Consider the following 17,183-nt stretch of genomic DNA (forward strand, 5'->3'; position numbering starts at 1 on the left):
TTGAGTCTGATCCTGGCCCCGTCTTTGGCCAGCTCTGAGTGGCAGGAAAAGCTTTACGGCATCCCAGGCGGAATTCGCTCCTGGTCCTCTCTGGAGATGGTGGGTGTTCCCCAAAGGTCCCTCAAGATCCCTGGGGTTCCCCTATGGCCCCCCACATCTGATCCTGCTTAGTTTCCAAACTCCGACAAGATTAGGGTGGTTGGGGTGGTCTCCTGGTAGAGTTGGAGGGGAGTCCTTAGAGGCTATGTAGTCTGACCCCAAGGGATGGCTCTCCAGCCTCAGCTCCAAGGCCTCCAGGGAGGGAGAGTGTTTCCCCAACCATGGTGCTCTCCCCCCCCCCCCAATAATTCATGTATTGATCAGGCTGTTCTTACTCAAATCGCTGCTCCCCCAAGGGTGGTATATGAAAGGGACGTGGACCTTTCTTCAAACGGAGGATTGTCCTTCTTGAAGCAGGACACCTGGCCACCCACCTTGCACAGGGCAAGGGCCCCCACCTCGTCTAACCCTGGTCTCACATCTCCATCCAGATCCCAGATCAGAGTCCCCCCCCCCGCTCTGAGACCCTCCATCCTTCCCAGGTTCTAACTTGGCCTGCATCCGGTGTGACTCCCCCAACCCCCAACCCCCCAGCCAAACTGCCCCAATTCTAGACACCTGCACAGCGTTCCCACATAGCTTCCCCGAGGGAAGAGCGGGGCCTCTCCCAGCAGACGATGCCTGAGCTCAGAAAGGGGAGACGTTTCATGGGGGTGGGGTTGGATTTAAGCTCCTACCATCTGCTCCCCCAGCCTTACTAGCAGGCAGAGAGTCTCTCGGATTCTGGTGGTCCAAATGAGCCCCCAAAATTTCCCGACTCCCCCTTAGCCGAGGGAACGGGAAACCTTCAACTGAGACCTTCGAAAGAGGGCCTTCAAAAATAATACCTCTTCCAGCCCCCCCCCCCGATGCTTCCTGGGGGAGTCTGGGAGAGGGGGGACCAAAGACGGTCCCTTCAGATGCCGATGTACCACCACTCCCTAACTCCTTTGCTTCTCTACTGGCTGGGCTGGCTAAGGATGATGGGTATTGGAGTTCAACCCCCCTCGTGGGAAGTTAATAAATTCTCCCCTCCACTGGTCCTAAGGCTGAACCTCCAGGTGACTTCTCCCAGATGCTTCAAGGGTTTCTTAAACTTGTATACATGCGCCTCTTGGCTATGCCCACATTTCCGTGGCTTGTAGTTAACGAGGAGACAAGCTTGAGAAGGTCCACAACCCTTTGACTGGACAAAAAAAGGCCACTTGTTTGCACCCCACGGCGCCTGAGGCTTGCCTGCTACATCATTTTGTGGTGAATCCCTGGAGAAAAGTGGGTCGCGCGCAACCAGCTCTCTTGCTTGCTTGCTTGCAGATTCCGGCTCCGTCCAGGGATCGGGGCAGAGTAGGCACCCGAGTGGGGGAGAGGGCAGCCCAGGACGCCGAGGAATGTGCCCCAAGACGGCTGGTCTTCTCCTTTGAGAAGGTGTAAGAATGAGAGTCCGCAAGGCCTGACCGCAAGAGAGCGCAGGATTGGTCCAGCGCAAGGCGTTTTCACCTGCAGGGGGAGGTTCAGGAGACCCCGAGCGGGATGGTCAGCGAAGGACCCCCCATTGTGGAAACAGGTGGGCGGCGGGCGAATATAAAATAAAGGAAAGGTCCAGAAGATGCTGATGCACCTTTGTGAACAAGCAAGCCATGTGTGTGTGTAAGAATAAGTAAAAGAGTAAAACAATGTACAGCAGCGGTCCCCCCCAACCTTTTTGGGGTTGTGGACTGGCTAGGTGGAGCAAGCTCCAAGCGCAGGGGGGGGGGACACCCCCATGAGTGTGACATCCCCCCCCCACGATCATGATACATGCACCCGTGCGTGCGGGTCGGGGGTGGAGATCCATACCCGCGGCCCAGTTCCAACAAGCCCGCTGACTGACACGGGGCTGCAGACCAGGGGTTGACGACCCCTGATGTACAGGACCATATGGATTAAGTAGCTAATGCATATTTGTGTTTGGGGGGGGGGCTTGAATGGCCTTGATAGCCAAATGAGTGGTATGGAAGTTGAATAAATGAATTAATGAATATGTGCAAGGGGGGTTCCCCCCCGTAAGATTTAGCCTTGGGAACCCTCGACCCATAGATTGCTCTGTTTGCTCAGGGAAGAACCCCAACTTTGTAGGTTGATTCCTCTGGGGACCAGTTGGTTTCCCCTACACTTTGCACGGAAAGTGTGCATCTCTCCCCTCCCCCCATGAGTCTTGCCATAATCCTACGCCCCATATTCCTTGTTCTTCCAAAAAGCTTCCCTTTTCTGACTTATTCTCCAGTGGGTGTGGAGTGTGATGATCCTGCAGTGGCTAACAGAGCCCGGGGCCTCTCGGACAACCGTTAATGATCTATTCTATATTTATTAGCTACATGTATTATTAAACCACACATGCATCCTTCCCTGACCTCGAGGCGGCAGAAATAGTGCTCCTGCTCTCCATTTTATTATTTTTTATTTTCACAACGACCCTGCGGGGGGGGGGGAGAGCCATAGATCGAGAGGACCCCAGCAGAAGAAGCAAAGGGTCTTGACTGAAGCATCAGCCGGACAAACAGATTTAGCAGACGCTTTGTGGGCCAAAAGCCCACTACTCCGGCAGAGCACAGACATATTATGGGATAGGGGCTATTCCGGGGTGAAGAAGGTCCTTTTCAAAGCGAATACGGAGGGCCAGGCTTTGGTGAGAAAATGCCAGGGTGCACCCAGCCTCGAGGGGAATAAGCCAAAGCACCAGGGGCTAGTTTTAATTAAGGGGAGCGCAATCTTTTAATCTGCAGTCAAAGCCTTTCTTGGGCCATCGGGCTGGTTACACAAGCGGAGGCGGGAGGGTTCCTGCTCGGTGTGGGTGCGTTGCATCGTGTCGGGGACCGGTGGTGTTCTTTGAAGTGGGGCTGAAAGGTGGCCCTCGATGGTTCAGCCTGGAAGAGGGTGGGAGCCATTCTTCCAGGGAAAGAACCTCAAAAGGAGGAAAGACGGGACACCCTCGAAGAACCACATGGGCCCCGAGCCTTCCTTCTCCTGTCCCCCCCCCACTCCCACCCCCTTGCATCGAGGCAGCTTTGCAAGCCTTATGGCACAGCCCACCTGCACCATTTGATCCTACAGCCTGATCCCCCACCCCACCAACCTCCTTCACAATTAATTCCGAATATTTGTTTAGAACCTTTACACCCACTTTTCCTCCAAACAAGCTCAAAAGGGTGGTGGGGCATGTGCTTCTTTTCCTCCTCCTGTTCTCCTCCTAACGACCCTGTGAGGTCGGGTCACCCTGGGACCCCGGGAGTGGCCCAAGATTTTTTTCAGGTCAATGTGGGGGATTTGAACTCGGGTCTTTCTCTTTTATTTATTTAAGACGTTTTAACCGTGTCTTTTTCCTTTAAAAAAAAATAACCCAAGGGGTCTTACATTCTTTAAAAGCACACCATCAAAAGCTAAAAGCAGCAAATTGTCCAAATATTAAAGAAGAATTAATATATTTACCTATATTTTGGTAAAAGCATTACGAGAAACAGATTTAGAAGCCACCAAATACAAACCATCCTGCTCATTGGCTCTTGAGTCATCCCATTACTGAGGGAAAGCCTGCCTGAAGGGAAAAGTCTTGGCCGGCTTGTGGAAGGACAAAAAAAAGACAGGTCCAGACTGACCTCCAGTGGCAGGGAGTTCCACAGTCTGGGACGCTAATCCTGATATCTAAGCTCCAACACTTAGATATTATTTACCCCAAAGTCACACCATTCAAGCCTACATTTATTTATTTAAAATCGAAATTCCTTTGCTCAGATAATGGAAATTCCCCTCTATGTGATTGGGTGAAACTTTCCTGAATCGCATTTTGCATTCCAGAGTTTTCTCGGTTCTGAACTTTTTCTCCTCCTCCAGAGATGGTGGGGGAGATGAAATTTCTGGAGAAGGAGAAGGCTTCATCATCATCATCATCCTGTCCAGAGCATTTTCCTCTGGAGTCTTATGCTTTCCCCTCAGTCCCAGAGTGCCTCACTGAGATATAGACAGTGGCTGTTGAGCATGTACAGAGATTTTTCTTCTCTTGTTGCAAAAAAAAGAGCAGTAGAGACAGCAGCTGGCTGAGCTGGCTGAACCCCACATGCCAGGAGACGCTTCACAAGTGCCCCCAACAGCCCTGAGTCTCATGGCACCGTAAAGAGTTAGAAATTGTATTTGGCATCCTTTCAGCCCACTTTTCCAGAGGTGTGAGGTGTGCAGCAGGTCACAAAAAGCTCTGTTGTTGTTGGTCTTTAAAGTGTTTTAAGACTTGGGACTTGCTTTTGCCTGCCGTGTCCTCACCTGGCTGCCTCCACCAGGACATGTTGCCCAGGTGAGAAGAGTAAGGAGTGACCTGGGGGGGGGAAGGGCCCCATAGCTCGGCCCCTTGTCTGGCAACCCCCCACCCCAAAATCTCTGGGCCTTGGGGATTGGTAGGACCGCCCAGGGAAGGAAGCCGGCCCTCCTGGCCTCCCTCTCCCTCTTCTGCCTTCCTACCTGGCCCGCCCAGGTGAGCTGTCGGGAGGCAAGGGGTGGGGCCTGTGGCGGCTGCTCACCTGGGGGCCAGAAGGGAAGGAAATTGGTGGAAAGAAAGAAAGAAAGAAAGAAAGAAAGAAAGAAAGAAAGAAAGAAAGAAAGAAAGAAAGAAAGAAAGAAAGAAAGAAAGAAAGAAAGAAAGAAAGAAAGAAGATTTTACGAGAGAGGGAGAGAGGCAGAAGCGGATCGCGGCACAAATTCCTTCAGACAGGTGAGTGCCAAAGCAAGGACGGGTTGTGGGGCAGTTATTGAACAGGCATCCCATAATAACCACCTTGCTTGAAGAGGAAAGCCCTTTTCCCTCCTGCTTCCCCGATGTCCCTTCTGAAGGTCTGGAGAAGGGACGTCTGTGGATAAAATCTCCCAGAATTCCCCTGCCTGCCAGGTAGGGGATTTGGGGAATAGTTGTCCTCCCAGGTTCTGCCTTTATTTATTTTTTCTTATCTCTTTTACCTGTTCATTTTCTCTCCATCCCTCCCCCCCCCCCAATCTTTTATCAGTCTCCTTCTTCCATTCTGGTTTCCTGCTGCTCCCTCCTCCCTTGTCACCAGTTCTTGCCTATCTCCGGATCGACACCTTCTGCTCCGGTTTTACTTGCTTTCTCTTGTTCAGATTGCTGGGTTCACCTTTCATAGGTTTGCTGGGTCAACAATTCACCCAGAGATCTCACTTCTCTGCCTCTGAACTGCCCCCTCCCTCCCTTTTTCCACTTCCAATTGCCTTCCTTTACCTCCAGATTTATTCAAACTTCTTTCCAGGTATGGCTACCTGTCAGGACAGGCTGGGGATGGTTTTATTTTAGGAGCCCAAATCCCATCTTCCCCAGCTGTGCCTGAATGGTTAACGGTGGATTGTGGGAGTTGTCCTCCCCAAAAAATGAATTTCTGCTGTTCGGCTAGAGAGGAATTTAACCAACATTCATGTGCCCAAAGCTGCTTCGAAAGTAAAAAAACTTGAGTTTCAGATAAGGACTAACAAGAACTGAGTTCAAATCCCCACTCAACCACAGAAGTTTGGTGGGCTCCAGGTAGAATTATTGTCAGTCAGAAGGCTGGAAATGCACACATGGGTGGCTGTGGATTATGGGGTTTGTGATCCCATAAACGAACTTTCTCAAACTCTCCTTTTATCCATACAGGACATTCCCCTCTCTAGTAACTTCTGATCAACCCATAATTCACCTCCCAAGGAGTAGTTAATGGGGAAAAATAATGTCTAGGCCTTTTGCAAAAAGAGAGGGTCTGACTGAGACTTCCGGGCATTTTCCTGGATTATTCAGCACTGGATTCATGCTTTTGCTGCAGGTCACCAAATCCCTTTCAAGTTTTAAATTAATTTCTCCAGCACACACAAGCAGCTGGAGCCATGAATAACATGCCTTTATAAATGAAAATGGACCTTGTTTGCTTTCGTTCCTTGTTTCCAATATTTATATTTGACATCCTTTTTTCTTTCTTTCCTATAACCGTTTTTGTTTTCTGGAAGAAATTCTTTGGTGGGTTTATCAGATGTTCTCCTTTTACAGAGGTTGAGAGGCAGACGTGGTGTTTCGAACCCAGCTCCCTAGCTGTCTTTTGGGTCACACCAAGAGTGTGCCAGAGTTTTAAAAAGTTTTATATTTATTTATTTAAGATGTGTGAATCCCACCTTCTAAGTAAAGGTATCTTACAAAATAAACAAAACACAGTTGACATCCCAGAAAATATAAATACTGTAGTAGCAAAATAAGTGCAGTCGATAAAATAGTCCCAAAAGCCAGATAAAAGGAGAAGTTGGCAGGATTTCTGATTTATTTATTTTTTAAAAAAGGTTTGGAGGAGGGACGTATGACTTCTGAGACATAATGTCTCCAAACAAAATCCCAATATTTCCGTCGGTTTTAAGGTCTGTTTGGAGTTTTTTGATGTGGGGAGGGAAAACACTCTGTACATGCTCAAAGCGGATGTGAATTTTGTAAATGAGCCTGCTCTGATTCGTCGTCTTATATATCCGTCGCTGTCACAACTAGCTGGGGAGTTAGGTGGGAATTAAGAGCACACTTTGGAAAAGTTTTTATTTTTTGGGCTACAGCTCCCAAAATCCCTAGGTAAGGGATTCTGGGATTTGTAGTCCAACTCTAAACAAACAAACAAACAAACAAACACACACACACACACACACACACACACACACACACACACACACACACACACACACACACACACACGCGCGCGCATTTTCCAAGGTTTGGTCTAGGGAAAATGAAATACCAAAAGTGTAAGGGAGCACTATGTATATATGTATGCGCAGATGTGGCGCATGGAGTGCCATGGGGGGAGGGAGGGGGAATGAAGCCCAGGAAAAGGACCCAGGGAGGTCACATGGTACGGAACGCATGGTTGGATTGGACGGGAGACTCAAAATCAACCTTTGAACACCTCTCTCTGCAGTGTAGCATACTGTGTTGCCGATTTAAAAAACTAGGAAACGGGGCTTACATGCAAGGTTAAGAAGTTGGATCAGGCAAAAGGGGGGGGGGTTAATCCAGTATCCCTACTCTTACGCTGTCTCATTGATTGCCCCTGGGAAATGCCTCCCCCAAGTATGGGTGTGACTACATATTCCATCTCCCCAGCCAGGGGTAGTTAGAGGCAGATGGTCTTTGTTAACAGGAACAGATGTACAGCTACCCCTGCTTGGTAGTCATGGATTGCGCGTTGAATAAATAAATGAATTGTACTCATTTCTTTTTTTAAAAAGGTGCTACTGTAAATGGCTTCCCAAATATTCTTTTTTAAGGAGCATAAACACAATAATTGAGAACACAAGAAAACAACCGTGAGAAAACATTTGCAACAAACTGACGGAACATTCACTTCCCCTTGCGTTCATTTGGGTAATCCTCTTTTAAAGCTACCTACAGTGGCGTCATGTGGCAGTGAGTTCCGCCGTCTGTGCACCAGCTAGAGAAGCATTTCTGTCTGTCTGTCTTGAGCCTCCTGTTCAGCTTCATTGGACAATGTGCACTGGGGGCTGATGGGGTTGTAGTGGGACTCCTCTGAGGGTGCTACGATGGGGAAATGGCTCTGGAAAGGCGGTGCATCGCAAAGCCGAGGCACCTTGTGCATAGTGCCCATGTCAAAATAATGCACCGGAGATCTTTTTCTGTTAAGAAGCTGTGACATGATCAGGAATCTCTTCTGCAGCTCAAAACGTGCCACATGTTTCTTAACAAGTTTGCGAAACAAGCATGATATGAATGAAATCACTGATGAAGCTGTTTGCAACCTGGGTGTAGGTCACCGCATGCTTTGTATACTGTTTTGATTAAACAGGACATTATTTTTATTAAGGCACATACAGGTTCTGGACTCGATGATCATCCATAGAGTCCCTTCCTGCCCTGCAGTTCTAAGAGGATGATGCTGGTGGTGATTAAATGGCCAGGCGTTTCCCTGCTTGCCCCTTTTAAAGGTGGATGAAACTCATTCTGAACTGCTGAGAGTGAACTATGGGGCCATTATGTGGGGTTTCCCCCCTCCTTAGGCTAGCAGAAGTGTTCAGCTAAAGGAGTGTGCGATATAAATGTGCTTCTAGCACATCAGGTAAGCAATAGGGGCGATTAGCAAGTAAAAGGAAGGAGGAGGTGGCCCAGGAGATGATGAGCCCTATCGAAGGTGGCAGGAATAGAACCTGTTTTTCTTTGGTGAAATGCTGGGTGTGATGAAATTTACTGCCCTGATTGTCACGGTATTTATTTATTTCATTTCATTTTTATGCTGCCCACCTGGCCAGTTTGCAACATACGTAAACGACATCATTCCAACAACAATTCAAGAGAGAGGAGAAAATAAAAATAAGACGAATGCCAATAAACAGTGCAGTCAGAACATGGAAAAAAATATATTGGCACAGAAACATTTAGAGCATTTATTTAACACATTTTAAAGGGCGGACTTGGTCGGAGAGGCCGAATGAGCTCCGGTTAAATTGCAGGGATAACGTTTCGGAGTGCCTTCTTAAAAGAACCAGGATTTTGATTGCCCTTGCGAAGGGGCCAAATGAATGGCGGGGGGGAGGGAGTTCATTCAACAGGCAAGGAGCCACTGTCGAGAAGACCCAGTTTCTCGTCTTCTCCCTCGAGGCCTTTTTTCAGGGTTAAGTATCCTCAGCCGTCCTCATTGGGACGTTCTTGTAAGACGGGCGGATCCTGTCGGAAGCAGGTGTCTGACAACCTGTCCTGTCCTTGAAGACATTAAAATACAGCATGCACTGTTTAAAACTCTGCATTAGAATATCCCCCACCCTTTTTTTTTACTATAACTCCCAGAATGCTGGCTTGGGGATTCTGGGGTTTGTAGTCCAACCCCCCTGCCTCGCCCCCATGATTCTTGAAGGCAGACGCCAAGCAAAGGAAGATGGTTTTGCAGGCTGTGTGCAAAGCAAAGGTTTAGCTCTCTCTAGACATCAGAAGGTTTTTACAGGGTTTTGTTTCCAGAACACGGCTAAACTGCCCAAAAAAACACACCCTACAACCACCATCGGATCCTGGCCGTGAAAGCCTTTGAGAATACATGTTTCGTTATGTCTTCCCTGGCCTGAGATCTTTAATACAGCAGGGGATGGAAATATTTAAATATCAAACAGCCAATCAATAAATGAGGTGGACTAATCTGGTGGAACTTGTAGCTATTCTCCTCTGTGAATCCCTCCATGTCTGCTGCACAGCTAGAGGGATTTCACCAAAAATTCAAAACTCTGTAACAGTGGCCATGCCCACAAACCACATCTTGAGATGCATCTTTGGGAAAGTGTGCATTTGTGTTCATGTGCCATGCCCATCCCTTCCGTCTGCCCTTTAATAAAACATAGAGGAAGACTCTAGCCTCTGCCAAACAGAGGAAGCCGGCCTGCGTTGATTTTATCCTCCGCATCCTGTCAATATTTGCTCTTGGTTTGAACTTTGCTGCCACTGTGCCACAGGGCTGGGCCCCAAGGAGGGTGCTTGGCCCCGGAACAAAGTGGGATAAACAGATCTCCTGCTGGGGGTGGCTGGGGAGGGGTGGTAAGAGGAAGGGAGAAGAAATCCATGAGGGCAGAAGCACCGGGAAACTGACTCGAGGAGCGTAACGGCCACAGACAGAAGCATTTAATGGTTACTGCTTTCATTGTGTCTCTCCTGCTGTGATTATCCTGGATCATGCTCCATTCTCAGCAGATTTATAGCGCAAGGCTTCTATGACTGTGGAGAAATTCAATCCATGAGCGCTTACGTGCATGCAGTTTATGCCCCACCATGTGTACAAAAGAACTGGCAAACGGCCGAGATAATGCAATGGAAGTAGCCTGCTTCTGGTTGAAAATAGTATTATGATAGTCTAATAACATTTTAATTGGTTGTTGTGGGTTTTCCGGGCTCTTTGGGCATGTTCTGGAGGTTGTTCTTCCTAACGTTTCTCCAGTCTCTGTGGCCAGCATCTTCAGAGGACTGGAGTAGGAACTCTGTCCATGCTCTGGTGCAGTTTGTTTGGATAGTTGAGTATTTATAGCTGTTGTCCTTTTCAGGAGATAGGGTGATGATGGTGATCAGCTTGTTTTTGTGTGTGGATGTATTGTGATACGGGGGAGATATAATCTGTCACTGTGATTGATGGGTGTCGCTAGCTGGTCTTTTGTGTGCAGTGATCACCAGCCCTTGTGGATGGGTAGAGTTCGTTGACCTTTTGCAGGCTCTATTTTTCGGTTTCTGGGAGCAAGGCTTTGTTGAGTTTTAGACTTTCTTCTTTTTTGTTGAAGCTCTGCTGGTGTTTGTGGATTTCAATGGCTTCCCTGTGCAGTCTAACATAATGATTGCTGGTGTTGTCCAGTACTTCTGTGTTTTGAAATGGAATTTCATGTCCAGTTCGTTTCAGGGCATGTTCAGCTACTGCAGATTTTCCTGGTTGTTTTATCTGCAGTGTCTCTCATGTTCTTTGATTCTGATGTGGATGCTCCGTTTTGTGGTCCCAATATATACCTGGCCACAACTGCAACGTATCCGGTATACACGTGCAGTGGTGAGGGGGTCCCTTCTGTCCTTTGCTGACAGTAACATTTGTTGTATTTTTAAATTGGTTTTTCATTTTACCTCTATTTCATATCCGTCCATAATTTTAATCTGTGCAAAGCTCTTATATGAAAAAAGAAAGAAACAGGTTTATAGATTAAAATGCTGGTCTAAACAAAAAAAAAGAGAAAAAGTAGCATACAACGCAAGGACCATATAAAGATATGTTTAAGGAGATTTTAACCTGTTGACATTTTACTTGTATTTTAATAATATGAATACAGTAATTAAATTCTATTTTAATGTTTGTAGGCTTATTGTACTTTTAAAAACTACACTGCAACTCATCTTCCATCCTAGTTCTGCGACATCAGTGCATTACAAAATAAACACAGAAGTAAATAACCGAAGCGCTACAATGTTGTAAATTAGGGTTTGAGACAGCAACACATTCCTAGTATAATTCAATTTTGGTAGGCGATTGTATCCAAGAGCAAGCATGTTACTATTATCACAATTTCCTTGTTGCAAAATGAATAAATAAAACCCCAAAGAAAGACAGAAAGGAAGAGGGGAAGAGTGGGCTGGTGAAACAGAAATTATCCAAGTCCAAAGAATAAAGAAGAACATTTGTTAGGTAGAACAAATGTTAGGTAAAAGTCGTGAGAATAGCCGACGGTCGGATTCCCAAGGATTTCCTGTATGGAGAATTAGTGCAGGGAAATTGCCCCAGAGGGAGACCACAGCTGCGATACAAGGAGATCTGCCAGCGGGATCTGAAGGCCTTAGGAATGGACCTCAATAGATGGGAAACCCTGACCTCTGAGCGTTCAGGAGGCGGGCGGTGCATCACGGCATCTCCCAATTCGAAGAGATCCTTGTCCAGCAGGCCGAGGCAAAAAGGCAGTCTCGAAAGCAGCAAAATCAGGGAGCTGGACAGGGGGGACAGATTGGATTTGTCCTCAGTGTGGAAGGGATTGTCACTCTCGAATTGGCCTTCTCAGCCACCCTAGACACCGTTCCAAGTCCTCCATTCAGAGCATGTTACCATAGTCCCTCGAGACTGAAGGATGCCTAATCTAGATAAACGTATTGCAAAAAACAGATTTAGAAGTAACAAATTATAAAGAATCCTGTTTATTGTCCCCTAGACAGCCAGCTATTAGGGAAAAGCCTGTCTGAAGATAAAGGTCTTTGGCTTGTGGACGGAGAGCCAAGATGGGGCCAGGCTGGTCTCTAGTGGGAGGGATTTCCAGAGTCTAAAGAAGCAGCCACAGAGAAAGCCCTCAGCAGTACCTGCGAGGAGGATGGGATGGAGAGAAAGGCCTCTCCTGATGAGCTTAACACCTGAGCAGACCTATAAAGGGAGGTATGGTCCCTGAGACTGCTTGGACCCATAAGGCTAACCCATGGGGCATGGTAGGTTAAAACCAGCACTTTGAATGGTGCCCAGAAACGGATCGTCAGCCCACGGAGCTGCTGGAACAGGAGGGCCTTCTGTGATCTCTTTGACCAACCCGTCAGCCATCAGACTGCTGCATTTTTTGTTGTTGTTCAGTCGTTTAGTCATGTCCGACTCTTCATGACCCCACGGACCAGAACAGGCCAGGCCCTCCTGTCTTCCACTGCCTCCTGGAGTTGGGTCAAATTCATTTTGGTTGCTTCGGTGACCCTGTCCAACCATCTCATCCTCTGTCGTCCCCTTCTCCTCTTGCCATCACACTTTCCCAACATCAGAGTCTTTTCCAGGGAGTCTTCTCTTCTCATGAGATGGCCAAAGGATTGGAGCCTCAGCTTCAGAATCTGTCCTTCCAGTGAGCGCTTAGGGTTGATTTCCTTCAGAATTGATTTTGCTGCATTTTAGACCCGTCCACGTCTCCCAGAACTTTCCATCGGCAGCCCCACATACAGCATGTTGCAATAATCTAGCCAGTAACAAAAGCATGTGTCACTGTGGCCAGACCAGAGCCCTCCAGGAGCAAGGCATGGGGACATCATCCGACTCCGGCTGATTCCTCACTCACTACACACACAGACACAGACACACACACACCCTGCCTGGCCCTCCAGGCAGCCTGCCTGCTGTTGAGACAGACTGTCTGGCCCGAACGGGAGAGTCAGGCAGCGTGTAGGAACAGGCCTTCTCCTCGGATGGATCTTGCTTTGATTCCTTCCTCTCTCTGCAAGGAACCCAGGAGTCCTCTCTGGAGACACGTTCCTTCTCAAGGGCTCGGCCCCAGCGGCGCTCGGGGTTGGGTGTGACTGGGATCCACCAGGAGTCTTCTAGCACCATCGAGACTGGCAGTCATAGATTAATCTAGTCCAGGGATGAAATGGGATTTACTAGACCAAGGATTTTGCCTGCGGTGGCCCACATTCTGCATCCCACAACATATTGAACCGCACCTGACAATGTTTTATCATAAACAAAATTCTGATTTTTTTAAAAAAAAAAAGTGGCATGGAATTTCAAGCCAAAATTGGCAATCTTTAAGCCGGCACCCGGCTCTTGGTTGTTCTAAAAAGGACCCTGGTTCCCTGCCTCTCAGACATCTGGGCAGCCTTTTCCTCATCTCTTCTGGCTCACCCAGGTCCTTCCTCCACCAAAACGGGTTGTGCGAGATCATTCTCCTCTAGCGATGGAACGTCTTCTCTTTTCTGCTCTCCCCACCTACAAATGGATCTCACTTTCACAAGTAAAGTGGGGGGAGCGTGAGTCAGCAAAGAACAAAGCAAAGTTTAGACTTAGACAGAATGATATGTCGTGTAGGTGGGTGTAGCAAGGCGGAAGGTTGGATATTGATCTTCTGCGGGTTGCAGAAGCGGCTCACAGCAAGAATACGACGAGAAACCTGCTTTCCTTCTCCCTTGTCCAAATGGAGACTCTGAAAAGTGGCAGGGAATTCCAAAAGAGCGTGTCGGAAATTTTTTATTTCATTCAGCAGGTGTGATTTTTTAACTCTTGTACAGTAGTTGAGGGATAAAACCCGACTAGTTTGCAACCAGCAGACAGCTGGGCAAGGGTGGCCAGTGGCCACTGAATTTGGTGGCTGGGGTGGTGGTGGTGATGGTCTTCAGGGTGGAATGTTGTTTGCTCATTTGGCATTGATAGAAGGTTTCTGGTACAGAGTGGTCATAACAACCAGTTGGTGGGATATAAATAAATAAATAAATAAATAAATAAATAAATAAATAAATAAATAAATAAATAAATAAATAAATAAATAAAGTATTTATGCACTTATGCACCCCCATCTTCTCCCCTGACCACCCCAATTCTCTGCCCTGGCAGGTGCCCGAATGGCGCCCGATGATGGCACAGATTGGCTACTCCAGCTTCTCACCGAAATTCAGCTGCAGCAGTTTTACACCAAGATCCGAGATGAACTTCACGTCACGCGCCCAGGCCACTTTGATTACGTCAAGCCTTCGGATCTTGACCGGATTGGGATGGGGCGCCCAGGTAGTCAGAGGGCACGCGGGAGGGCGGGAGGGCTTAAAACAGGTAGGGATGCCGAAGGGGAGGAGGGGATGCTTGCTGCTGGCATCAAGAGAGGACTTGGCCAATTCCTCTCTCTGAAATACTAATAGCCAGCAAGAGCGGCCTGCCTTGGTTCCCACGCACCTGCACACACTAAACGTTTCTAGGGTTGATTAAAGTCCCCGGAAGCAATTCTCAATTAAGTCAAATAAGCCGGTACACACACCCTTGCTTAATTAATTCTACTAAGAGAAGTTTGGTCTACTTTGTCTCTAACCATTGGGCATTCTTTCCCGTAGGACAGAGACGGTTAGAAGAGGCCTTGAAACGCAGGAAGGCTCAAGGCCAACGTCCCATGTCGTGGGTCTATAAGGTGGGTCACTTACAGGCAGAGCTTAGGAACTTTGCTCTCTTTGAAGTACAATTCCCAAAAGTCAAGATTCTGGGTGTTGTAGTCCCCCTGCCCCAAACACTCCCAAGCTCTGCTTATACATGTTTTGGGTTGACGGTTGAAATCCATTTCTAGTGGTTCACAAGTGATGGGCTGGGAAATAAGATGGCAGACAGGAAGTGTAATCCTTTCAGCCACCACTGGGTGGCGCCGAGACGCTTAAATGGCATTTTTGGCTGGTTGCAGATGGTACTGAATGGATTGATCTGATCCAGCAAATAACTGGCCCACGACAAGATGGGCATTCAGGGTACAGACAGAGAGAACGCTGGGATCCAAGTGGCTACGATGTAGGGATGACACCAACATTTCGCGGATAACCCAGCACACACAAAATCTGTAACGTCAACACTTCCATCAATCAACAGGAGAATGGTGGTTGTCGTCTGACGCATCGGGAGGGTGCCAGGTTGGGGGGAAAGCAGTGTTACACCATGTCCAGAAGCCGGGTTGGAAGCAACGTTGAGTGAAACATACTTTTGGGGGGCATCCCTGCGGATTCTGGGTACTGTATTTCCTTCTGGAAAATAAAACATTTGAAGCTTGACGACCTCTTATTTCTTTCTTGTTCCCTTGAAGATGTTCACTGGGGGACGAAGTCCAGAAAATGAAGAACCCCCCAACCGGCAGCTCTCCTCCAGCCCCCGGGGGGACGCCGACGTCTCCCTCAAATGCCTGATCAGCGAGTGGGACCTACGGCTCCGGGAACGCCTGGGGGACGGCTGCTTTGGGGTAGTCCACCGCGCAGACTGGAGCACGCCAGGTGGCGGAGTCGTAAGTTTCCTCTTTGGGATGGGACACTCTGTTGCCGAATATTGAGGGAGGTGTGCATCAGGGCCTGAAAATCTTGTTTTGTGGACTACAACACCCAGAAGCCCCAAACCTGTAGGGCCAGAGAGGGGATTCTGGGAGTTTTATCTGACGGAGCCCTTTTTTCTGGCGGTGGCTCAGCCCTTCAAGCCAATCACATTTTTTGTGATTCGCTGCTGTTGGTAGAACATTTCATTCTTTATTGGCTTGATCCATCCAATGGGCTTAAGGCCTTTGATCTGCACGCCAACCCTGTCAGGTAGCTTCAGCCAAGTTAGGGACCGGCTGGAGGTCATCAGAGGCTTTCATTGTGAAATGGAGATGTGACATATAACAACAACATCTCTCTTACCACTACACGATACAAGAGAACCACCGTATCCCTGGGGGATTGGTTTCAAGTTCCCTTCGGATGCTGAAAAACGTGGATAATAGCAAACGCTATACATCACATGGTAAAAGAAAAAGAATTTTCACCATGTATTGGCAGAACTGGCTCCCTCTAGTGGCCAGTTCTAGTAATTACCTCATGAAAATATGTATTTCTAGTTTTTTTTTCCTTTTAATATTTTTAATATTTTCAGACTGCAAATAAGAGAAACCATGGATACTGATCCTGTGGATCTAGAGGTCCTACTGTCTGTCCTGTAAACAAGCCAAGAGGACCTGATCCTGCAGCAGGAGGGGAATCTCTGTTCCCTGCTCCCTTTAAATCTTGATAATAAGAGTAATAAGAGAAAATAAAGATGTAAAATCTCCCTGTTCAGAGAACACCTGCCAGATTTTGGGGACTTCGGGGTTAACCTGAATGGGGTTAAAAGATGAACCCCATTCACTTAGAAAGCTTGTAAAATATGGATGATTTAGGATTCAGAAAAAGAGGTTTTTCTTTTGGATTTCCTAATGGTTTTACCTCTGTTCGACTTTTGCATGCAAAATCACCTCACTGACATTCCAGCATCCATTCTTGTGCCTAAATGATTCCATGATGCTTTGAGGAGGATGGAGGAGGATGTGATAAAATAAAGGATCATAGGTCTGGTGAATGGAGATGAATGACTGAGGTGGATGATCTGAGGATGCTTCTCTTTCTCATCTGCACCCTTTGCTGTTGATGATGATTTTGATTTATACAGTGCTGCTGAGGCCCAGGGCTGAATGTTGAGGATGTAAACCACCTGCTGCCTAGGTCTGATGATGATATTTTCAATGTATAAGACTATACTTTTATCTAAAAATTTTCCACTAAAAATTGAGGGTCATCTTATACACGGAAGCAACCTAAGGAGAGAACAAACACGAGTGGAGGGGAAAGCAGGGATCGAAGCAATCCTGCAGCGCTTCGATCCCTTTCGCCCTACACTTGCTAAGCCCCGCTTAGATTTCTTAATTTTGGATTAGAAAAGTGGGGGGTGTCTTATACACGGAAAAAATACGGTATTTTTGTTTCTCCGGTGCTGTTGGGTTTGCCTGCTTCTATATTCGATGGCCTTGAATCTCTGCTTTTGGGAAGTAACTCTAAGGGTTCTAGACAGCTTAGTCCAGTGACCTCAACGAGGAAAAGAGAAACAGAAGAACCCAGAAAATTTGGGGATTTGGGGGTTTACCAAATAGACGGTACCTGGAAAACCCTGATAGGGCTTCCTAAAATAACCCAAAATGAATACAGTAGGATTTTTCCTCTTGGGTTCTCAGACCTCCGTTGGATGCTGAAAAATAGAGAAGTCCAGAATGCCGCACATAACATGGTCTCTGGCTCCTTCTAGTGGTCAGTTCTGGTAAATACACCCTGGAAATATTATTTCTAGGGTTTT

The 17,183-nt window shown here is 47.5% G+C and overlaps 1 protein-coding gene across 4 annotated transcripts in view; it reads left to right on the plus strand.

Moving 5' to 3' along the window:
* The window catches only part of TNK1 (tyrosine kinase non receptor 1), a 36,168-nt gene that overhangs the window by 2,979 nt on the left and 16,006 nt on the right, over positions 1-17,183 (plus strand). For 2 of the 4 annotated variants that reach the window (XM_078378486.1, XM_078378487.1), the window contains 3 exons: positions 13,920-14,090; positions 14,408-14,481; positions 15,139-15,333. In XM_078378486.1, coding sequence (XP_078234612.1) covers positions 13,928-14,090; positions 14,408-14,481; positions 15,139-15,333 — 432 coding nt within the window. In that variant the 5' untranslated portion in view covers positions 13,920-13,927. Of the gene's footprint in view, positions 1-4,395; positions 4,814-6,726; positions 9,737-13,919; positions 14,091-14,407; positions 14,482-15,138; positions 15,334-17,183 lie in introns of those variants that run through there. The other 2 variants (XM_072977222.2, XM_078378488.1) reach the window with 2 other exon arrangements.

Source organism: Pogona vitticeps, chromosome 6 (genome assembly GCF_051106095.1).
Source record: "Pogona vitticeps strain Pit_001003342236 chromosome 6, PviZW2.1, whole genome shotgun sequence".
Lineage (NCBI taxonomy): Eukaryota > Metazoa > Chordata > Lepidosauria > Squamata > Agamidae > Pogona > Pogona vitticeps.